At 34.6% G+C, this 24,361-nt stretch overlaps 3 protein-coding genes and 1 pseudogene across 4 annotated transcripts; all 4 read right to left on the reverse strand.

The window, feature by feature from the left end:
• Positions 1-5,169: 5,169 nt before the first annotated feature.
• LOC114171528 (uncharacterized) lies at positions 5,170-6,613 on the reverse strand. The gene has a single exon (XM_028056488.2). It carries the CDS (start codon positions 6,355-6,357, stop codon positions 5,389-5,391), a length of 969 nt encoding a protein of 322 aa, XP_027912289.1. The 5' UTR covers positions 6,358-6,613; the 3' UTR covers positions 5,170-5,388.
• Positions 6,614-9,051: 2,438 nt separating this feature from the next.
• Positions 9,052-12,016, reverse strand: LOC114174117 (uncharacterized; annotated as a pseudogene). The gene is made up of 4 exons (XR_014992919.1): positions 11,776-12,016; positions 10,916-11,339; positions 10,255-10,460; positions 9,052-10,155 (listed from the first exon to the last, which is right to left on the reverse strand). The product of XR_014992919.1 is annotated as an uncharacterized LOC114174117 (transcript).
• A 1,265-nt stretch (positions 12,017-13,281) lies between these two features.
• On the reverse strand, positions 13,282-15,544 carry LOC114169430 (tubulin alpha-2 chain-like). The gene is made up of 4 exons (XM_028054573.2): positions 15,270-15,544; positions 14,694-14,928; positions 14,210-14,580; positions 13,282-14,122 (listed from the first exon to the last, which is right to left on the reverse strand). Exons 1-4 carry the CDS (start codon positions 15,360-15,362, stop codon positions 13,466-13,468), a joined length of 1,356 nt encoding a protein of 451 aa, XP_027910374.1. The 5' UTR covers positions 15,363-15,544; the 3' UTR covers positions 13,282-13,465.
• A 2,230-nt stretch (positions 15,545-17,774) lies between these two features.
• Positions 17,775-21,774, reverse strand: HSL2 (HAESA-like 2). Its single transcript, XM_028059082.2, has 2 exons — positions 18,576-21,774; positions 17,775-18,498 (listed from the first exon to the last, which is right to left on the reverse strand). The coding sequence occupies exons 1-2, from the start codon at positions 21,136-21,138 to the stop codon at positions 18,134-18,136; spliced, it is 2,928 nt and encodes a 975-aa protein (XP_027914883.2). The 5' UTR covers positions 21,139-21,774; the 3' UTR covers positions 17,775-18,133.
• Positions 21,775-24,361: the final 2,587 nt, after the last annotated feature.

Raw genomic sequence — 24,361 nt, forward strand, 5'->3', positions numbered from 1 at the left:
GATAGTTTATTTAACTCAACATTCTTATAAGAAAACAATATATTGCGAAGGAGAAGCTGCAAAGACAACAATGAGAATTTTAAGTTAGGAAGGAAAGATCGTCATCTTGATTTGGATCAATCTTCTACCATAGAAAGATATACACTACAACAAATTTGCATATTTGCAATTAAAGAATCCTTAACTAATCTTTAACTAATTCTTTGCAAAATGATGTAGTGAATGATTAACGATGAAACAGTGAGGACATTGAACCGTAGCTAAATGTTTTTTTATCCGGTTTGGGGTCTCAGTAGTTTTGAGAAAATTGTGATCTTTGGTTAAAAGTCTAAGATTTTATGAGATTGTGATGAATGAACTATGCATGATATATTATATTTTGTTATTTGTTTTAGTGATTATGCTTCTGTCTTAGTAGTGTTATTATAAATTAATATGTATATGAACGAAATATTAAAATAGTTATTTTGAGAGAGGAAATCCTACCATGAATTGATTTTGGTGTGGGGTGTATTGATGATAGCTACAAAGGTGAGATCATTTTAATTCTATTAATGATCGAAGTCAAATAGGCAACAATTACTAGTTGTAAGAGTTGAGGGAAATTCGTATCTAGAGTGATGGCATTAGTCATATTCCGAGGAGATATTGAATTTATCATGTCATGGTCAGTCGAGTTGGAAAAACTATCTACCCACAATATAAATATAGCTCTTGATAGTCAAGAGCGATTGAGCATTGACAGGTGCACAATCTCATAACACTAGTCAATACATTGGTCCTCCGAAGATCGAGTATGTAGTTCTTCATGCAGTGGCAGAGCATTAGTTTAGCAGGGAGGGGCTATGACCCCCCCAATATTTTTTAATTTTTTTTAAAACTATATATATTATTTTGAGATTTTTAAAAATTTTGAAATTAAAATTGTAGATAGTATATTTTAAAAATTGATAGAAATTAAATTATCTCTTTTTAGTTCTTTTATAAAATACAACATTTAATGTTAATAAATAATAAAACATAAAATCAAATTTAATAAAAAATAAAAATATTTAGGTTTAATTACTCTTTTGGTCTCTGTTTTCGTCTAAAAATTCAAATTTGGACTAAAAAATTGGAACTAAATTGAGACTAAAAAAACTGGAGGGCTAACTTGACATTGTTAGAAACACTAACCAAGTAATTAAACCAAACATTTATTAAGAATTTTTTTTTATTTTTTTCTGCCATTGCCTTCTTATTTTTTACAAAATTGTACTCATCTCTTACTCTCACTTTTTTTTTTGAAGAAGAAATGAAGTCAAACAGATAGTCATTATTTTTGTTCTCATTTCTCATTTGTTTCCTTCATTTCTCGAAGAAAAAAAAATGTAAGTCTTTCTTGTTTGACTTGATGATGAAATATTAGTTTAATAATTATTAAAATTATTTTTTATCTCATGAGCCTTTTGTATACTCATTTTTTATGATTATAGAAGCAAAAAACAATGTATTATGTGTTTTTTGTAATCGATCTTTAATTGTGACTTGATTATAATATATTTTCCTCTAATAATTATGTCTCCCAATCTTTTATTAGATTATGGTAAATTATTTTTTAATATATTAAAAAAAGTATATCGATGAACAATAAGATAATAGATTCATTTTGCAAAAGTTATAAAAGGCTCACGAGATAAAAAAAACTATATGTGAAAAATGAAAACAAGATAAATTATACTTCTTCATTTTTTTATAGAAGCGTAATTCTTTGAAGCGTTATACTAATGATCCAATCAAATGATCAAATCATTATATTACTTTGGCCCCTCCAGAACTCTTGGTCAAGATCCGCCAGTGTCTTCATGTTTGTTTGTACTTGATGAACCTTGGTAGGAGGTTCGTGGTGTGATTGTATGATGTGTCATTATATTCAAAATTGTTAGAATATTCTCTTTCAATTTAAAACTTATAAGTTTTAAATCATCTCTAGCTTACTCTATTTGTTCTTATGTGTTGGTGTTAGAGTTGTGAAAATGGGTTGGAACTCGCGAGTTAACCCGACCCATTACGGATTCAGCCCGAGTTGGGTTAATTTTTTTTTACAAATTTTAATACGAGTTCATTTTTGACCCGACACACCTAGAACCCGACTCACCCGGGTTGAACCTATGGTGAGTCGGGTTGGTGAGCCAACCCAAAAATAAAGGGTCACACAAGCATTTTTATTGTGTGTGACTTTGTATTTGGATCAAATTAGGTTTTTTTTTTTGCCAACACATTGGTATTTTTTGTGATTTTGTTTTGTAGTTAGAGTTTAACATCCTTTTGAATTGTATTTGGATTCTATTGAAGTTTATTTAGATTTTAATCATAAATATATTTTAATTTTTTTGGCTCGCTAATAAGTGAGTCGGGTTGGGTTGACTCACTAACTGACAAACTTCTGGTGGATCGAGTCGGATTATCTATTTTGACAACTCTAGTTGGTGTTATCTACCTAAGATGACTGTGAATTTCAAGAGAGTAGAAATGTAGAATCTGAAGAAGAACGATATTGAACCATTAAGAGAAACATTTTTAACTCATATAATTCACATTCAATAACAAGCTTTCAACCACTATTTTAGGAATGTTAACATAAAAATATATAAAATTACAAAATTAAACAAATGAATGAATTTTTTATATAAAATTATAACTACCATGAATACATACAATATTAGGGTTTTATTAGAATTTCACATTAAGCTTTATTCTATTTTAAATAGGTTTCATAATATCTATTTTAAACAACTTACTATTTTTGGACCACACTCCTACAATTTTCTTTTATCTGCACTTCAATATTTTACAAAAGAATATTTTGTATATTATTGTTAAGAGAAAATAACTCGAAATGTTTAATTTTATTATTAAGATCTACATCTTAATTTTAAGACTTTAGATGTCTCAATTTATTGTAATAAGTATGAGAGTTTTTTTTTTTTTATAAAACATTATTGAAAACCTTAAAAGGCAGGATAAGAGAGAAAATATTAGAGGGAAGGAAAGAAAAGTGAATCCAGAAAATGATTTAGGATCTGCTCACTTCAAATTATTCATAGAGAGCGGCAACGATGGATTAGGAGTGATATATGCGTTCATTTAGGTGGATTTAAGAGTAAGAAAAGGTGACGATTTGCGAAATTCACTGATTTTACAGTTCCGATTAAGTTGAGGTTATTTGAGAGGGACACATGTTTAAATACATTTTTAGCCTCAAATTAAATATGTTTTCTTCATGTGCATGTGCGGTTGATGGAGAGGGATCTGATCTCATGAGGGTGGAACCAATCCATGAGAAAATGTGAGAGTGGATTTGATCCATGGCAACTGGAACCGATCCATAATAGTCCCAAATACACTTTTTATTAAACTAATGAGTCTTCCAAATCCATTGCAGAGTGGATTCCATCCATAACAGTATGATTTTCCTTCTTTTGGGCCATGTTTGTTTTTAAAAAGCAAATAATAATAATAATAATAATAATAATAATAAAATATATAAACATGTATACTAATTAATGATAATTACTATATTGTTAAATTTTAATATTTTTAATTCATCTAATTATCATTTAATTTTATTTTTACCATAAGGATATTTTAGTAATTTTTAAATTTTTATCCATTAAAACTTTTTTTTAATCTATTTAATCAATTAAATTACTCACTAACTTTCACAAAATTCATCTTCAAATCCATTCTTTTTACCCTCTAAATTCATTCAAAAAACACACATATTCATTTACTCAAATTAATACAAATACATTTATGCTTTTTTTACCCACAAAATTTATTCAAAAAAACACATATTTATTCACTCAAATTAACACAAATACATTTTTACACTCTTACTTAAATTTATCGTGCCAAGCGAACACAACCTTACCGTCTACGACTAAAACCGTGGGTTTGAAGGGAAAGCACTGTTGGCAAGAGTAACCATCTCTTTCACCTTTATGGTTCAGCTTAATGTACCCTTGATTGCACAGCCATGTGTAGCAGATCAAGGTATAGAACGAGGGAAAAAATGCATTCATTAAATATATAAAAGTGATAAATAATGTTTATTTAATTTAGTAATAAATAAATAAAAGAGGTTGTTTAATACAAAATTGATGAGTAGTGAGGGGTCGGACAATGTAATAAGGGGTGGGTATAACGATAATTAAGTCAAATTAAGTAATTCTTTTCAATGTTGAAAGAAACTAATTGATGCATGAGACGAGTCAACACTATCAAAGCAAAGAACCAACTTTGCAGTGTACATTAAAAAAATAATTAAATTACGCAAAAATAATAATTTAATTTATTATTAAATACCATTTAAGTTTCTCTCAAACAAGATATGTATACTACAACTTCTATTTATTTTTTTTGCTACTCTTCAATAAAATAAATCTCACTTAATTGGTAGTAATTATTAGACTAACTAACTAAAACTTAAGAAAGTTATGAGTGTTGCGTAAGTGGTTTGGTCCTGTGATTGAAACAAATAAAAAGCTACAAGTAGAATTTGTACTAATTGTGAAGAAGGCCATTGAGGTAGCCATGCTTAAATTTTCCAATGATCCAAAATGTGTAACTAAAAATTCCAAAAGGGTTGCCACTTGCATAAAAAAAACCACGGAACATTTTTCTTTGGCCGGTGGTAACACCCTCTTTCGCGTCACTGCAATCACCCAGCTTAACTGTTTTCTAGAAACAAGTAGAGAGAGGACTTTTTCCCCAATTCCATTTTCAGTGTGCCCAATTGTCCTAAACTCAATGACCCTTTCTCTACACGGCTACACCCGTGACAATCAGTTACATAATCTTCCTTTTTATCAAAATTTAAAAAATCCCATCATCACGCAAGTAAAGAATAAAAAATAAACCGCTACAATTGAGAAATGCGTAATGCTTTTGGGTTCACAAAAAATAGCATACCAGATATGTATTGCGGAATTGTGGTCCAGGAACGAAGCTTGAAACAGAAGCACATCTACCGCATAGGGCGAGTCAATTCAGTTGTCATGTTCCATGTAAATTCCCATGAATTCGTTCCTTTTTTTAATGGCAGCAAAACGAGGGATTAGTTAGTTCCTTCAATCATACTTTAACTCATTTTTAGGTGAAATAAAACTGAGTCCACATAAACTCAGAAACTAAAACTAGGTCTTGCTATTGCAATTTCATCGCCCTTATTTTGTTTACAAAAAAAAATAGTTCTGGAATCTAACTTGTTTTTGTATGTATTATATATATTTTTAATTATACTCCTAACATGTTAACTAAAAAAACATTAAAAAGGAGAAAAAAGAAAAATGCGTCGTAGGATGCGACAGGTTGACTAATAGTGATGAGAGATGAGAAGCGACAAGGTTAGAAGCCGTTGATGTTGACGTTGTGTTGATCTAACGATTCTTGATGGAAATCGAGGGGGGATTTTTCTTCATCACCAACCACCCCAAGCGAATACACAACATCTTCCCTGCTCCACCCCGCACGCAGTAAAACCAATGATAGGACTCTCACGTGCCGCGCCATGGCCTCTTTGTTATTCAATTTCAACTCGTGCCTCTTCGGCTTCTCTTCCACCGTCATCATCTCGCGTATCTCCTCCTCCGTCCACCCTCCCTCTCTCAATTTCCACACCGTCCTATCCAGGCATCCCCCGAGCTCCTCCTTCGCGATGCCAAACCACCACCACCTCCCGCACCGAGCCTCCGCCAACTCCGACCAAAACCTCACCCTCCTAGCCGCCGTCGCAGCCCACACCGGCTCATCCATTTCCTGCGCCAGAAGCTCCCGGAAAAACCCCGACAAGTCGAAGCTCAGCAAACAGACATCCCCGCTGTCATCCACGTAGAAAACAGGGTTCCCGGCGGCGTCAGGGGAGGAGGGAATGTAGCAATGCCGGTAAATCGGGACGAGGAGCGGTGCATCATTTAACAACCGGCGAAGCACCTGGGTCGGGTCGGGCGGCTTCGGGCCCCACGAGGGGTGCCAGAAGCGCGTGTTGGAGACGCGACGGAGAATCAGGGAGGTGGGGAGGTTGAGGAGAATTTGGAGTTGTTGTGTTGAAGAGGAACGCCAATTGGGGAAGCCTTGTGATATGGGAAGACCCTGTTGGAGGATCGCGCGAAGGTCCGGTGGGAACGAGAATTTCAATTTGGATTCTAGGTTTCGGAGTTCTAGGTCCGACAATCCTTCGTCGATTACAACGTTTGAGGATTTTAGGTTGTTAAGGAGGGTGCTGGCGTACGCCGCGAATGAGAAACATATTCGTTTCGGCCTCGGCGGTTTCCGCTTCGCTTTCTCATCCTCCTCCTTCTCCTCAACTGTGGCCATTCTTCGGATTACGAAAACCGGTGTTCGAGAATTTGGGGAATCAAAACACAATGGGGATCACCAATTTTGTTACATACTTCCTTTTACCTAGTCATCAAACTCTGTTTTCTGTTTCCAATACTAGAATAAAGTCTTTACACGGAGAAATATACAGAGAGAGAAAGTTTGTTTGACTTTTATAGGTTTTTGAAAATAAAATTAAAATAAAAAATACACGGTGTTATGTTCTTGCTGTTAACCTACAGAGGAAATAGATGCATTGGGAACTCTATCTCTATCCATCTCAGACTCAGAATATGTATGGAGCTGTAACGTAGTTATGTTGCTACTCACCCACGTGTAATTCTCTATTGCCATTTAATATTTTCTTATTATTTTCTTTTTTTCTCTCCGCGTTCCTTTTTTTGCTGTGTATTCTTATTAGCTTATATCTATCATTTTTCTTTTCTGAGTTAACCCTACATTTGACCATAAGGTAAGAATTCTTATATAGAAAGGATTATAAACCATTAAATATAATGTCCATTCATGACTTTTTTATTATTAAATGAGGAATCATTGTTCTCCTCTTGATGATGAATGAATCTATATGGTTGGGGCATAGGAGAAGATTTTGATGTACTTTATGTATCTTGCTTAAATTAATTGCATTGAAATTAATTCACATGTTTGGCTTAATTACTTTTATGATGACCCACGATCCCTATTTTCTGCTAACTGCTATATAAATTTCAACAATAAAGTCATAAGTTTTAATTGAATACCTCCCACATTCTACCATAGAGTTCGGATCACGGATTTTATGCCCTGAATGTAAATAATTTTAAATACAAAAATGTCATTAAAAGTTTTTAGAAAATTAGAGTAATTGCAAAACTTTGTGTTTTCTTTTATATAAGATTATTTATAAATTTTTGTGTGTTTGTTTGCGTGGAATTACTGCAATTTAACCATATTCTCAATGAAGTAATTGATGACTATATTCTTTTAACACCACGTACAAGTTACAATTTTTCCCGTGTTATTTTATTTCTACTTTAAAATATTGAAACTTGTGTTATTTTTAATCACAAAGGAAAAAGAAAAACACATTTCTATTGTGTTAAAATTTTCTATTTTTGTAAGGAAAATTATATAGAAAAACTTATTTCCATTATATCAAAGGATTTTGAAAAAAAAAAAGAAAAACATAAAGACGATTTCTTTTCAGTTAAATTTAATAATGAAAACATGTTTTTTGAGGTGTTTTTAAGTAAATACCAAAAGTATATTTTTATCTTTTCACTTTGGTCGGGAGTTTAAAAAGTATTACAGGGGTGCCAACAGCAAAGCTCTATAGTTTTTGTGGATCTACGGTGCGTTTCCTTATTTAATGTAATTCAGAAAATTTTTAAAATTCTCAATCACCAATAAAATAATATTTTATTATAATTCATGAGAAAACATAAAATAAAAGAAGTAAAAACGTTATGATATTCTTAGACTGTTAATAAAAGTGGAAACGCATCTGATTAAATAAAGAAGTTAATTTGGTACAGGCTGTTACTTTTTTTTTTTAGTTTATTTTATTAAACTTGTTTCCATCACTAATAAAATGTTCAATCAATTTCTTCAACTTCAAAAACATAACCGCTTGACCATTTACCATCCAATTAACAAGAACATCGTCAATAAACAGATATAAATAATTTTAATTTAGACATAATAATAAGCACAGTGACAATTTACATAACTAATAACATTACCGACTGAGTCAAATTTTTTCAGGTTTAAAAATTAAATGAATTGACTAAACTCATAAATATTGCATTTACAAAATACAGGAGCTTAATTTAAACTTTTATTTATAAAGAAAACCCAGGACTAATGTAAAGTACAATTTTGACCTTTCGGTTTTGCATAAAAATCCAACCTTATTCTGCAAGTCCTTATTTAATTTGCGCTTAAGTTTAAACATTTAACAGCGAAATTATTTTAAAATATATAAGAGCATATTTATAATATATATATATATATATATATATATATATATATAAGAATTTCTACAAAATAATTTATAAAAAAACTAATTTCAATTTTTGCAGTCTTTTCCTAAAAGTCCTCATAATAAAACTCAGCCAAAAGATTTTACATGAAAATATATTTATCTGTATTCAATTTACTAATATTAAAAATTAAGAAAAGAAACTATTTATATTTTTTTCGTTTATTGGGGTGGAAGGTGGAAGCAAATTTAATTTGACATGCACCCTTGCTAGTGTCGACATTTTCTTTTTAATTTTACTTTTTGAATAAAATTTTTTTAAATTAAAATTATTATTTTATCAATTTTACCATTCAAATGTCCGTTTTTTTAAAAAAATTTAACAGTTTTTCTCAATTTGACAGTTTTTTTAAACTTAATAATTTTTTAATTAAAAAATTTCCTACAAAATAAATATATTATTTATTTTATTATTTAATTATCATAAAAAAATTACACGGTGCATATGTCTTGACTGGTGCTATTTGAATAAAATAACATGATATTTCATATGTATTTCAGTTTTGGTGTTGTATTAACTTTCATATATATTATATTATAATATAACTGCAATGTTTCTTTTACCAAAATCGTATAAACAAGTGATTCATTAAGGATAAACCACTTGTAATTCCCTGAAATGAAATGGCAAAATATTAACAAAAAAAATCTACATACTGCTTTGTAATTCATACAAAAAATCTGGGCAATTTGGTGACTCTTCACCTAACTGGATGATTATCCCAATTGATCAGAGTTATCGCATAATCAAAAAACTCTACTGTTAAGGAAGTAGAAGCAAGACATTTCTTCACAAAACACTATTGCCATCTGTTAAGGTAACATAGCTTTTGGACTAGTTGCAAAGGCATTTACTCATGGGGCAACCAACCACCTAAGTCTTTTGTTCCACCAATTTCTTCAGCAGAGGAGCTAGCGTCATCCACCATGATCTCATTTTCATCTTTAGCTGATCCTTCAATATATTCTGAAACATCCTCCTCCTCTGCAAATCTCAAAGGACTCAAACTCCATCCAGGAGCTATGTTCCGTCCGTGTTGGATGAAAATGCCATCTAATACATCCATTGTAGTGTCTACCAAATGTTTGCCAGAATTCAACCCAATATTCCCGTTTCCTGTATTTCCAATAGATTTTTTAGATGAAACACTCTTGTCATGGTTCAACACTTTATCTGGTTCTGAGGGTCTCAAGTCTTTATCCTTTCCAAATTTAACATGTACTCGAATTCCACATGCCTGGACTCCCTTAGATTCCTGATGAACATGACCTTGACATGTAGACTTGGTTGGGTAAATCTGATTAATCTGGGTGTTGCAGCTCACATCTTTTACACTATTTAAGATGTTTACATTGTTTTCCTGCTGTGCCATTGTAGCCGTGAAACGAGTAGTTATTTCTTTGTTTTCCACCTTTTTAAGAATGACTTTTTCAAAGATGGGTTTAACTTTTTCAAAGGGTGATTTATTCTGAGACAGAGAGTTACACGTTGAAGGCCTTTTACCACCAGCAGGGAGGTAAGACTCGTTTAATGCATCGGCTGAGGCCAACGATCGATTAGGAGGTCTCCCTCTCTTCTTCAAAGGTTGAGTTGCTCCTGCAGACACTGTTCCCATAACTTGTTTAAAGGTCAGTTCTGCTTTCTGTTTGAATGAGGAGACTTCTTCTTGAAGATTCTTTAGCTTATCCTTGTAACCAGAAACTTCAGCTAGCAATTTATCTGTCACTCTCCGCAGCTTGGCATTCTCCGCTTTCTGTGAGAAAGAAGTTGTTCATGTCTGTAGTCAAGAGACTCAAGGCACTAGAAGTCATAATGATCACAATTTGAGTGTGACATGGGGAGAAGTACTCACCTCAGCTTCCCAAAGTTGTTGGTACTTCAGAGAAATTTCTGAAGGCGGTTTGATATTTCCTATTTTAGAAGAATGCTCTCCAGAAGCTGAGCAACTTGGCACCTTCGGTGTTGCTGAAGAAAAGTTAAGTGCACCAGGAAAACTGTGAGCATAAGGATGCTGCATTTGGTACAACTGAGTCATGTAAGAAGATGGACCCCAATAACCTGTAAACATCGTATCAAACTTTATGTTTTTGCTTAAATTCTGTTCCTGGCATTGACAATGAAGGAAGCAGACACTTCAAAAGCAAAATACTGATCATGTTCCGGACTCATCCATGTTGAACAATTCAATAATTGTCCATATAGCTTTTAAACTTGTAAACCAAATCAAATGAGAACACCACAATAATTATACAAATTATAGTATAGTATTTGAAATGTCTAGATGTATACATTGACCCATGCTCTTCATTATATTGTTTTATGCCATTATATTATAGTCCTGTTAAGTTTGTTATATTCTTGCTTTCTAGATGACAATAATATAGAAGACTGTGTACTATCAAGTAGTAAAATTCACCATGCTCATATACTTACATATGTGTCAGTTTCAACTCTAAAATAACTGTTGTGTAAAGTACTACATGCCATGTGAAGAGTAAAAGTTGCATACTTACATGGAAAGACAGGACATGGGTAATTGTAACACATACTAGGAGGTAGTGTCTGTGTTGTTGAGGAAGATGCTGCTGGAATGCCAGGATCAGTGAATGGGTAATAGATGGTAGGGGCATTTGCTCCAAGTAATGGGCCAGCCACGGCGGTGGGTGGATGAGATTGCCAAAAGGGTGACGTTGACTGGGCAAATAAGTGTGGAAACTGCTGCCATTGATTTGGGGCACCACCAGGTGCTGATGCTTGGGTGGCGAAGTGCATTGCAAAGAACTGTTCTGTGGCACTTTGAGGAGTGTGGGGCTGTTGAACAATTGAAGCCTGTTGTTGCTGATTTGAGTTAGGTGTGTTCTCCAGTGAAGTTGAGGAACTGCTAATTTTGGCATTCGGAACAACATTCACATTTGGTTGTGCATTCTGTTGCTTGGTCTGTTAATAATCATATTCATCTAAATAAATTCAGCAGGAGTATTTCAACAACACAAAATCGAAATACATACATGTTATATTTCTTCACATACGAGGTATTCGTGTTCCTTCTCTAGATGATTACCCTAAGATACCCAAGATGGAAGAAAAGTGGATAATACAATTTCTTTTGTCAAACATACAAAATTCAAGTGAGTATTTAAAAATAAAGAATTAATCTTTAATTCCTTTACTTAAAAATTCATTAGTTTCCCTACGTATGACTGACATTCATTTTTTGTCTGTTATTCTGTGGCGGCAGTAACAAAGAACTCAGCCATACAGAGCAGGAAGAAAAAAAAACGAACAAAAATAAAACATTGTTCACAAGAAGATGATTTTGTAAAGGCAAAGATTGGTTAGTTTGGTAGAAGTGAGAGATAGGAGAGTTCCATACCTGAGTTTCATCATTTGTGTGAGATTCTTGATTACAAACGAAAGCTAGTGTCTTGTTCTTCTTTCTTTTATCCATAGGCTCTAATAAAAAAAATAATAACCTAGAACCGGCAATGCAAGGATTTCCTAGGTTAAAGCTGTAAATATGATTTGGAGACGAAAACCTTCAGTTTTCTTGAACTACTTACCTGGGAGAACCCGCATGAGTTTTCACACCTTTTTCTCTCTCTGCTCTCTCTCAGTTCTTGGGTTGACTGAAGACTAGTTTTTATTTACCAAACCATGTAAAAAAAAAAAAAGAGGAGAATTTACTGTGACTATACATGGGTTGATCGAATTTTGTCTCCCTTTCTGGCCTGCAATGTCACACAATTGCATTTGTATTTGTACTACTGTTTATTTTCAAGACATTGTTTAAGTATAATAATTAAAACTAATTAAATGAGTTTAAAATAAATATTGTAGTTTAAATAATGATGATAAATGTCATTAAAAATATCATACTTTACTTCTACACGGTTAAGATTTAATGCAAAACTCTTCAACATCAATAATTTTTAAAAATTTATATTCTTTGCTGATTTTTTTTTATTGTTTTTTTTGCTGTATTTTTAAAATAAGTTGATGGTCAATGATTTTAAAATTTTAAAATATTTTGAATTTTTTTTAAATATTAATATAATATATTTTTAATGTTTAGCGTCGAAATAATACCGAAAAATTCAGAATTTGAACTCAATTTTTAATTAGTCATTATTGAAGATTCAATTTTTGAAATATCCATACACTTAATTTGACTATAATTGGGGTGAACTAGATTCTCATATTTAGATACAGATTAAATTAAAAAAAATAAAAATTTACGATACTCAATTAACAAAAAATAATAATACAGATTCAATTAAAAATATAAAAAATTAATAATTAAAAAAATTAATACTTATTTAATTAAAAATATATATACTTTAATTAAACTTAAATATTAAATAAAAGGAATTTGATCTTTGATGTAAATAACTAGAGAATGGAACTTTGAAAAGTATATTTAATGTTGCCCGTAAACTCAATTTTTTAGTCCATATAAACAAGAAAAATGACAAATATACCTTTTCACGTGGATGTGGAGTATACCTATTTGGTTAATTTCACATCTGAATAAATATATGTAACACACCCAAACATTACAATCATTAAAAAGATTTTGGAAACTTCCATAATTATTATTGATCTCGTGATAACATAAAAAATCAATTATCACTTTGATTATGTGAAATACATTATACAATTTTTATTTGCAAAACTACAACATTTTGGTTAGTCGGTATAGTATTTTAGTTAAATTAATATAATTGTAGGTTAAAATCTAAGTAGTATCAAATTGGTGTATAAAATTTTAGTATTTTACATATATCTCCACTTTGTCGATAAAGAAAGTATCATGAGTGACGTCCAAACATAATACCAAACTAAACATATTGAAGAAAAGATTGCGTCGATACCAATGAAGTTTTCAATTCTAACAGAGCCACGATCATATCATTGAAGTTGTTTTGTGGTGGACCAGAGCAAGGACAATCACATGGAAACAACATATGCAAACAACTTAGAAAGCAAAACTAAGGAAAGTACATAAAAGAAACCAAGCACGAAAACAAACATAAATAAAAAGTAATGACATACAAAGTTGGTAATCAATACTCATCCCCTTCCTCGCCTTCTTCGCCTTCCCCAGGCTCTGCACCGACCTCCTCGTAATCCTTCTCAAGGGCAGCAAGATCTTCACGAGCCTCGGAGAACTCACCCTCTTCCATGCCCTCACCAACGTACCAGTGCACAAACGCCCTTTTAGCATACATAAGGTCAAATTTGTGATCAATGCGTGAGAAAACCTCAGCAACACTGGTGGAGTTAGAGATCATGCACACTGCTCTCTGCACCTGGGCAAGATCTCCCCCTGGAACAACAGTTGGAGGCTGATAATTGATGCCGCACTTGAACCCAGTGGGACACCAATCAACAAATTGAATAGTGCGCTTGGTCTTAATAGTAGCTACAGCTGCATTCACATCTTTAGGGACCACATCGCCTCTGTACATCAGACAACAGGCCATGTACTTGCCGTGTCGAGGGTCGCACTTGGCCATCATAGAGGACGGCTCAAACGCGCTGTTTGTGATCTCTGCAACTGAAAGCTGCTCATGGTATGCTTTTGCCGCTGAAATCACAGGAGCATAGGATGAAAGCATGAAGTGAATCCTGGGATATGGTACCAGGTTAGTCTGAAACTCGGTAACATCCACATTAAGAGCACCATCAAATCTCAGAGATGCAGTCAGTGATGATATCACCTGAAAACATTATCATGATGATATAAAATGATATAAAATCAGAATTTTTACTTCCACTGAAATGTTTGTGTTGAACAGCACACAAACCTGAGAAACTAAACGGTTAAGGTTAGTGTATGTGGGTTTCTCAATGTCAAGGGAACGCCTGCAAATATCGTAAATGGCTTCATTGTCAAGTAGCACAGCAACATCGGTGTGCTCCAAAAGGGAATGCGTGGAAAGGACGCTGTTGTAAGGCTCAACAACAGAGGTTGAAACTTGTGGAGAAGGATAGACAGTGAAACCCAGCTTGGATTTCTTGCCGTAATCCACAGAAAGTCGTTCCAAGAGAAGGGAACCAAGACCAGAACCAGTGCCACCACCCACAGCATTGAAAACCAGAAAACCCTGAAGACCAGTGCAGTTGTCCGCAAGCTTTCTGATGCGGTCCAAGCAAAGATCAACTATCTCTTTCCCAACTGATTCAAGAGATTACCGTAAGAAAAATAACATGTTATTAGTAATTACAAAATGGAAGAGAATGCACAGCATATATTGTGAAATGCGCGAAAAAGGGGGAAAGAAAGAGTACTGGTGTAGTGGCCACGAGCGAAGTTGTTTGCTGCATCCTCCTTTCCACTGATAAGCTGCTCAGGGTGGAACAATTGGCGGTATGCGCCGGTCCTAACTTCATCAATGACAGTGGGCTCAAGATCTACAAAAACTGCACGAGGCACGTGCTTTCCTGCACCAGTCTCGCTGAAGAAGGTGTTGAAAGCATCGTCACCTCCACCTTTCGTCTTATCGCTCGGCATATGCCCATCAGCCTAATAAAACACCACACCACACAACAACGCTCAACACCCACCCATTCCAACCAAATAACTTCTTCGCATATTGCACACTCAACAAATTCAACATTGGCTACAATGAACATGCGTAGATTTCAATTTTTTTTAAGACGATTTCTTAGCTATTGCCATTGATCGTGCATGGAAAAATGTTAAGATCAAAGTGGATCCACACGCAATTGGTCATAAACAAGGAATTCGAATTACAAAATAACTAAAAAAAGGAACGTTTTATAATGTGTTGTTGGATTTGAAATATCCGAAACGGATCTTGAATTTATGAGGAAGGCGAAACAGGATAAAAGCAGTTGGATTACCTGAATGCCATGCTCGAGGCAATAGAGCTCCCAGCAAGCATTTCCGACCTGAATGCCAGCCTGGCCAATGTGGATGGAAATGCACTCTCTCATTTTTCTCAGAGATGAAAATGGAAGGTACGAGAAGAAGGAGAAGAATGCAGAGGTTAGCGTTTATGAAGACGCCACTCCCTCTAGTTTGTGGCAGAATGATCCGTTTTTCTGGTTTGGGTTTTTTTTCTCTCTTTTATAGATGTTGAAGTCTAGAACTTTATTAAACTCAAGAGGATAAGTGGAGGTTTAAACTTTAACCACGGTTAAGTTGTTTCTTTTTATGCCACCCAGTGGGGAACGTGAACTCAAACTTTTCTGTTTCCGATTTTACCCTCCTGCTTCCTGTTCACGCGCTCCGTGACTCATCACCCTCCACGTGGATACCTTCTGTGCAACGTAAGGTATCCTTCTTTCCAAATTAAGACTCACTTTTATTACTATTTATTTATTTCGGGTTATACCATTTGAATGGGTTGTAACCTATAATGGTCACTGTAACAGAGTCAATTTTTAAATCCAATCATGTTTTTGTATTTATATAATACAAAACCAACGGACAAATAGTGTTGCAACTTTCAAATTAATTAAAAGTTTAAATAAAATAATTTAAGAGAGATACACATAAAGATATAAGATAATTATACAGATATTTATAGCATAAAGAATTTTATAAAGCCATAACAAAGTGTAGGCTTACAAGGGTGTGAAATGTGTAAAAGAGTTTCTTTTTATTTTTATTTTCGGGCAATTGGATGGGCAGCTTTTTGTATTGGAATCACCCTTGCTTGAAAACCAAGCCTTCTTGAGGGAAAGGGAAAGAAGCGGAAGAAAGATTCGGCCTTTTAGGGAGGGAAATAGGAAAACAATTTCGCCCTATAAAACAAAATATACATTTTCCTGCCAACACACCAACAATAAGCTACTCCAACTCTCAACTTTATCTAGTACTTATCTTCAATAAATATTCAAACATAAATTTTAATTACCAGAACTTGTTTCTTTTACAAACTTTCTCATGGAGAAGAGACACAAATCTTTAAATTAAAATTTAATTTAAATTAAAAGAATATTTAAAAAAATTATGTAAGAAAATTTCTATAATATATATTGTTGAGAATATCTGGAGTAAGTTTACTTTTATAAAAAAAATATTTATAAAATTTTGACACTATTGTATAAGTGATTTATAGAATCATAAAAACAAGATCTATATATATTAAATAATATTTTAAATAAACATGAAACCAAAGTTGTTCGAGCTTCAACAATAAAAAAAAAAAAACATAACTATAAATACACTAGTTACTTTAAACTCAAATCCAAACTTATACTTATATAAACTTACAATAATATAGTTGGTATTGGAATTTATCTATGAGTTTAAGTCTTAAATAGAAATAAGAAAATTAAATACTTTATAAGAATTAAAACTCATAAATTTAATATCTGATTAGTGTTGTTTATTTTCTTAATAAACTCTTCTTAAAGACCATGTCAATAGTATCAAAGACAATAATTAATCTTAATGACTTGAATGAATCTTTCTTGCAAAGACTCCTCATCTATATTCATGTTTCAAAGAACGATATAAACAAATGTTATAATAATACAATAAAGAATAATATCAGTAATAGCCTTAAATTTAATTGATATCTAAATTTCATACATGAAATGGAAAGAGAATTAAGAAAAGGTACAAAGACACATTTGAAATTGAAAATATGTAATAAGTTTCTATTGTTTTTTGAATTAGGGATTAATTCATTATTAGTGTGAAACCACGTAAAATTACACTAAATCAAATTAATAATATATTATATTTATATTAAATTTATTAATTATTATTTACGTTAAAATGTTTACTTATAGTATGTACACTAAAGTCATTATTAATTATTTAATTTGACTGAACTTGACAAATATTAAATGAATTGAATTATAAGAAAAAAAAAGTAACTAAATAAAAATTCTTCGTGAAAAACGAAATTAAAGACTAAAAAGAACTATAAAGATTTTTTTTTAATTTCTTAATAAAAAAATTGTTTATGAGTTTGAATATTTAAAATTAAGACATTCTCATGTGTTAATAAATAAACAACGACGAATAAAATACAAAAAAAAAATACAAATATTCAAACGTAAATCTTAAAAAAATATACAATGAAGATTATGAAAAAAAAAACACTTTTAGTAAATATTGAAAGAGTAAAACTTAAGAAATAATGAAAAATTTTGTCCAAGAAAAAATTCTTCAAATAAAAAAAAAGAAGTAAAAATAAGTTTTTTTGAATTGTCAAACAAAACAATAATGTTTAAACAAATAAATTTAGGAGGCAGACTACTATGAAAATATTTCTTTAGGATGAGTTTGAATAACAGTTGAAGATCCAAATTTATTTGTGATAATAATACCTAAATATATGATGTATTTTCATAAAGCATACAGAAAAAAGTAAGATCATAGCAAATATATGATGCTAAAGAGTGCACGAAGGTATTTCTTTATAGGGCATTATGGTTGTGACTTGAATCTCCAATTCCCTGCATCCTCTTACTTTGACCAAAGAAAGGATTCAGAGCCATCGTATACACAAAAAGATTTACTTTTGACAAAAAAAAATACAATATATACATTTTCATTCAACGAGTAACTAAAAATTACTCCTTAGCCATTAAATCTTAAAAAATATATATGCTCAAAATTTCCTCCTAAATAAGACTTCATGCATACAGAGACATCAATCGCTTTCATTCTTGTGGTGACAATTGACAAAACCCAATGCAAAAGTTAGGACCTTTTGTGGACAGAGCCTGTGAAGCTCAACACACTATCATGGCAGTTTATGGTCCTTCAGCAATTCAACCACCCTTCTCATCGACGGTCTATTAATGGGAAACGCCGAGGTGCAGAGTAGGGCCACATTTAAAACCTTCTCGACCTCTCCATAGTCACAAGTGCTTGGATTCAATCTTGGGTCCACAATCTTGGTCATAATAGCATCTTTACCACCTCCCACATTGCCACTTCCTCTTTCAGAAGACGGTGACAAAACAATCTCAGTCATCCATTTCACTAGGTCCTTGTTCTCACCAAATGAACAGTCATTTGGCCTCTTCCCGGTGATCAATTCCATCAGCACAACGCCAAAACTATACACATCGCTCTTCTCGTTCACTTTCATTGTATAACCATACTCTAAAAAAGATCAGATAGTTAGAGATATAGTTTCTTAAACCTTGTGTTCATATAGGGAAAAACAAAATAACACTGACCTGGAGCAATGTAGCCATATGATCCAGCAACCTTGGACATAACAGCATCCTGGGTTGTCTCAAGCTGCAATGTCTTAGCGAGGCCAAAGTCTGCGACTCTTGGCACAAACTCGTGGTCCAGCAAAATGTTATTACTCTTCACGTCCCTGTGAACAATTGGCGGCACACAATCATGGTGCAAATAAGCCAACCCCTTAGCCGCACCCACCGCAATTGCAAACCTTCTCGACCACTCCTTCAACTCCCCACACATTTCCTCACCATGCAACGCATCCCCTAAGCTCCCCTTCTCCATGTACTCATACACCAATACCCTAAACTCATCACCACTGCAACTAAACAACAGTTTCACGATATTGGCATGCCGAATCCTACCCAACGTCTCAATCTCCGCCCTGAACACCAATTCGGTGTCAGACTTATGCACACCGCCGAACAGCTTCTTCACTGCCACCGTCTGCCCCGTCTTCAGCCTCACCCTATATACCCGACCCGAACTCCCTGCTCCAATCACGTTCTCCCGGGTTAAGTTTGAAATAATTTCTTCTTCGTTGAACCCAACCCTCTGAAACGAGGTTGACATATACGATTGCTTGGATTTACCGCGCGTCTTGCTCTTCAGGTACCACAACATGGACCCCACCAGGAGCGAAGCGCAGGCAACTAAAACGACAATCGCAAGCAGAGAAAACGGCCTGCGTTTCGAACAAGGAGGTAGGGTTTTGATAACGCCGCTGCACAGACCCGGGTTTCCCTCTAGACTGGAAAAGTACATTTGGCGGTTGAAACCTGAAGGAACCTCCCCGTAAAGATTGTTGTCAGAAACGTTGAACTGGTTGAATCTGAGGTTCGTCAACTCCACCGGAATCTCCCCCGTTAAAGAATTACTGGCGAGATCAAGGTTTGTCAAATCCTGTAAACTGCCAAGTTCTCGCGGGATTGAACCGGAGAATCGGTTAAACGAAAGGTTCAACTCTGTCATGTCGTTCCAGAGGGCCACGTTACTGGGTATCTCCCCGGTGAACATGTTCTCCTGCATCTTAAGTTTCTGTAACTTTTTCAACCCAGTTATGCACGTGGGAACTTCACCGGTGAAGCGGTTCTTGCTGACGTCAATCTCCAGAAGGTTAGGGAGTTGACATATTCGCGTTGGGAATTTGCCAGAAAAATCGTTACCAGACAAAATGAGTTTGGTGAGTGCCGTAGAGATGGAAGCAGAGACAGAGCCTTCAAACCTGTTGTTGGACATTTCAAGAAACTGAAGGCCAGTAAGGGTCCAAAAAGCGGGAGGCACCTGGCCTGATAACTGGTTGTTCTGGATTCTGACATAATAAAGAGAATCGCACTCCCCGTATTGCTCAGGGAGCGTTCCTGAGAAGCGATTCGCGAACGTGATGAGACGCTCGAGTTTGTTTCTCTTGCAGAGGTACTTTGGCAACTCTCCCACGAAGTCATTCGTCGAGACATCGAATTCCTGTATGTCGGAGTTTTGTCCCAGATCTTGTGGAAGTTTCCCGGTGAAGCTGTTGTTGAAGAGTTTCAGCTCTTGCAGGTTGGGGTTTGAAGCTAAACTTTCAGGAATTTCCCCCCCAAGAAGGTTGTCATTCAGGTTGAGAGAATAGAGACGCAAAGATGCTATTGCATGTGGTAGTTTCCCGGTGAGAGCGTTCTGAGAGAGGTCCAAGAGCATTAAACTACTGAGGTTTCCTAAACCTTGGGGTAATTCACCGGAAAGCTGGTTTTCAAATAGTTCAATTTGTTCAACGTTTTTCAGGCCTGAAATGCTGTTTGGGATGTTACCAGACAACCCGTTTTTAGATAAATCTAAGTTTTTGAGCGAGGTGAGGTTCCCGATAGTGGGTGGAATTTCCCCTACGAGGTTAACACCAGCGAGGAACAGTGTTTCAAGACTAAAGAGGTTTCCTAGTTGGGGAGGCAACGGTCCTGGTTTGAAGGTGTTATAAGCTAGTTCCAAACGAGTTAACTCACTGAGGTTGCCTAAAAAGGGAGGGATCGTTCCGCTCAGAAGGTTTCCGCATAAATTGAGCACTCTCAGACGTGGAATCTGTCCAAAACTCTCCGGAATGTTGCCAGTGAAGTTGTTTGTCGAAAGGTCTAACACTCTAAGTTCGGTAAACTCCGGCGGGAATTCCGGCAGGTCTCCAACGAAGACATTGTCGGAGAGGTTCAAGAGACGGAGGTGGGAACAGAGGAGCAGGGAGTTGAGGGAGACAGAGTTGGAGAGAAAATTGGATCCGAGAGAGAGGTTTTGGAGGGTGTGAATGCGACAAAAACCGAAGGGGAACTCGCCGTAGATTCCAATTTCTGAGAGGTCAATAGAGACAAGTGATTGGTTTTGTGCGTCGCAGGTAATGCCGGTCCAGTTGCAGGGGTTGTGGTCTGCGTTTGGAACCCAGTCATGGAGACTCTTGTTGTTGTCTTCAAGCTGGGTGTTCTTAACCCGAAGTAAAATGCGAGTCTCTCTTTGGAGGGAAACCGTTTGGGATAAACCATTTGAGAACAATGTACATAAAAGTAAAAACAGAAACAATGGCTGAGGCATGTTGAACAATACAAAGAGAGCGAAGCAAGGAAGAGTTTAATTTGCTCTGAGCAAATGAAAATGCTTAACTTTTGATGGAACCTTGCGACCTTGTTGTTGGGTACGAGTCTCACACCGGTTCCTCCCCCCGTGATAGCTCATCTTCTTCTTCATGCATGCGTGCAAATGGTGACAAGTGGGAAGCGGACATGACTGAAGGGAGCTCACGCGGGTGTCTTTGTTGAAGTATTTAAAAGGGTATCATCTTTTAGGATTATGAGAGGGAAAGGGGATGTGGAGTGGGAAAGGGACGTTTGTGTATGAGAGACGTGATTCGTGTTGGCGTATTTTCAAAGTTGTGAGAGAAGTGGCAAAAAGGAACTACTTTTACTGTGCACGCCGAACCTGAAGCGGAGAACATGGGACACTGCCAATGGACAGAGCCATACTTCCAGAAAGAAGAATCACTTTTGGGATCGCTTTCTGGTGGATGACACTTTGACACCAGCCAGATAAATGATACTGTTGTAGGTTCCTGGTATCACCAAAGAGAACTGTGTTTTAAGACTTTGGATTTTATTTGGACTAGTTTGGTGTGGATCACATCATTTCAATTTGACACCTATTCTCTTTTCTCTTTCTTCTACAGGAATACTGCAACTAAAAAGGCACCATACGAATTATAAGAGTTTCTGATCCTAGAACTCAGACATTCCAAAATTCAGAAATTGAATTTGTTCCACCCGGCACCTATATTCTACTGTAAGAACAACTACTACTTTGGAAAGAATCGAATGTGAGTGAAACAGGAATAATAATTATACACATCCACCTCATTGGGGTGAAGTAGGTACGCAGAAGAAAGTGATAACAAAGGAAACGATAAACTAATTAATAATTCCTTCTGATTTATTTTGTTACAAGTCGATTCTCAATTTATCATTTTAGAAAACCATATTTATTTAAATGCTCAGACTTTGATAACGTATTAAGTTTTAATCTATGTAAAAAATCATCCACACAGCCAGGATATAAACTATCTATTTACCTATAAAGATATCACTGTGAGCCGTGAATGTATCAGTAGTTAGTTCATTGAACCTCTGAGGTATGTTCTCAGTCACATAAAAAAAAAAAACTAGAAGCAACCAAAACGTTACGAAATAAAACACTATAACCTTTCACTCAAACAAGTCAAATTAATTAAGAATAGAACTGCTTGATAATCTGGCACGTAGGTAGCTACAGTACCACAGGCTTGGGTGTGAGAGTAAGTAAAGCCTCAATGCTGAGATGGGAAAATGACACTATAAACATTAAGCATTGTAGTTAAATTTCGAAACATCATAAGATCTATTACAGATTTGAAAATGGAATTTTAAAACACAGAAGTTAATGTTTGGGAAGAATGTGTAGCTCCTGGCTCCGCGTCGCCGTGAAGAATCAGCTATTTGGTACAAGACAGGAGTTGTCTCCCACCTTCTTCCCCCTTACAATATTATTCCCGAGAGTCATTGTAAATAAAGAAATACTACTACTTAATGAACCTCACTTCTTCCCATTCCACTTCATTAGTAGTTCGAATTATAGCACTATTTTATGCTTTTATAGCATCAATTAAATTAAGTTAGACGAGTTATACTTAACGTAATGGCTAATGTGCTGACAAAAAAAAAGTAATGACTAATAGTCTCATCCAAACAAAATGTGGCACGGTTTACTTGTTGTTAGCCAATAAATTACTACAAGCATGTATAAGAACTTAACCAGTTCTCGTGATGGTTCGTTCCTTTGGCACCAAATACAGCATCACAAAATAATGAACCGTATAATAAATGCATTTGCTGACTCCACAGTTGTACTGCTGAATATTGTCACCTTGTCAGTGCAATTCCCTATTAATCTTGATAAGGTGAAAGTGACCTTTGCAAGTTGGCAAAAGAATTAGTTGTGAGTCGTGATAAAACATCATTTGGTCATTGAACTAGAAAAAAAAAAGAAGATACCTCTATTTACGCGTCATGAAGCTGTAGTTTCATGGCCATATATCATAATGTCATGGACTTCTTAGTTACTGGCTATGGAAGGGAGGCACTAGCAATTGCATTTGTAAGCAAATGACATATTTAATGTTAAATTGTGTATAAAATAACTTGTAATCGAAACAAAAGGTCAAATTAGTTGAGCTACTTCAGCATATTGTGGTTTATAATTAGAGACATTGGCTATGAGATTCCCTGTTGCCACATAGAATCATGCACATAAGCGACAAGAGAAGACATGCTAATCTTGTGTTTATGGTATAGCTTTTTTGACTTGGTTAAAGAAGATTGGGAATATTGTTGTCACTTAGTCATTGGATTGGGTTCCTTAATTAACCTCTCCAATTGGAAATGGTTTTTAGCTCTTGAACTTTTTCTAGAGCTGTGTTGTGTGTGTCATGTTTCGACGTTGAAACAAATGCTACACATGTTGACCTGTAATGACTTCTGTTCAATCGCATAAATACCCAAATCTTAAATATTCGTTTCAAACTATATTCACTGAAAATGTTTTCTCACTCGGGTACACCAATTTTGATGGACTACATAACCCAAATTGGATGCCGGAGAAGGTTAAAAAAAAAACATGTGAACTGCATTAATTCACATCCTAAGTAATTAAATAAGGTACTCGTATGTACAACAAAACTTTATCGTAATTCTAACCAAAACTGCATTCTCATTGATTTTACAATGGAGTATATTATATTATTTCGAAAATAAAAGTTGGATATTGAAAGAGGGAAATGCCGCACCTTTTGACTGTACAGGAACACCATAGGGAAATTATTTTCAGGTTTGAAAATAAAATAAAGCATAAAGAAAACCGCGTTTGGCATACCACTAGTATTATTCGCTTCATTCATATTTGTTATGATGATATACACTCGTTATTCAAGATATACATAAGATATTTGAGATGAAGTATTCTATGATGCTCAACATTTCAAAGTGAACATTGAAGATGCTATGAATGTCTCATACACCATGATGAAATAACCCAAGAATGATTTTTATTTCTAACAAGAACATAAAAACGTAAGGTTGGAGTTAACTTTTAAGATTAACGACAATCAAATTAAAAAAAGAAATGATCTTTTATTGAAGCATTTATGTTCTGCTATTCAAATATTTGTTAGTATCTGTGCAGCACGAGGGAAGCTTCAGCAAGATTTGCTTTGATAAATTTGCTACAGATCGAG

The sequence above is a fragment of the Vigna unguiculata genome, chromosome 2 (genome assembly GCF_037176805.1).
Source record: "Vigna unguiculata cultivar grain cowpea cultivar isolate G323 ecotype 2 chromosome 2, ASM3717680v1, whole genome shotgun sequence".
NCBI classification, from domain to species: Eukaryota; Viridiplantae; Streptophyta; class Magnoliopsida; order Fabales; family Fabaceae; genus Vigna; species Vigna unguiculata.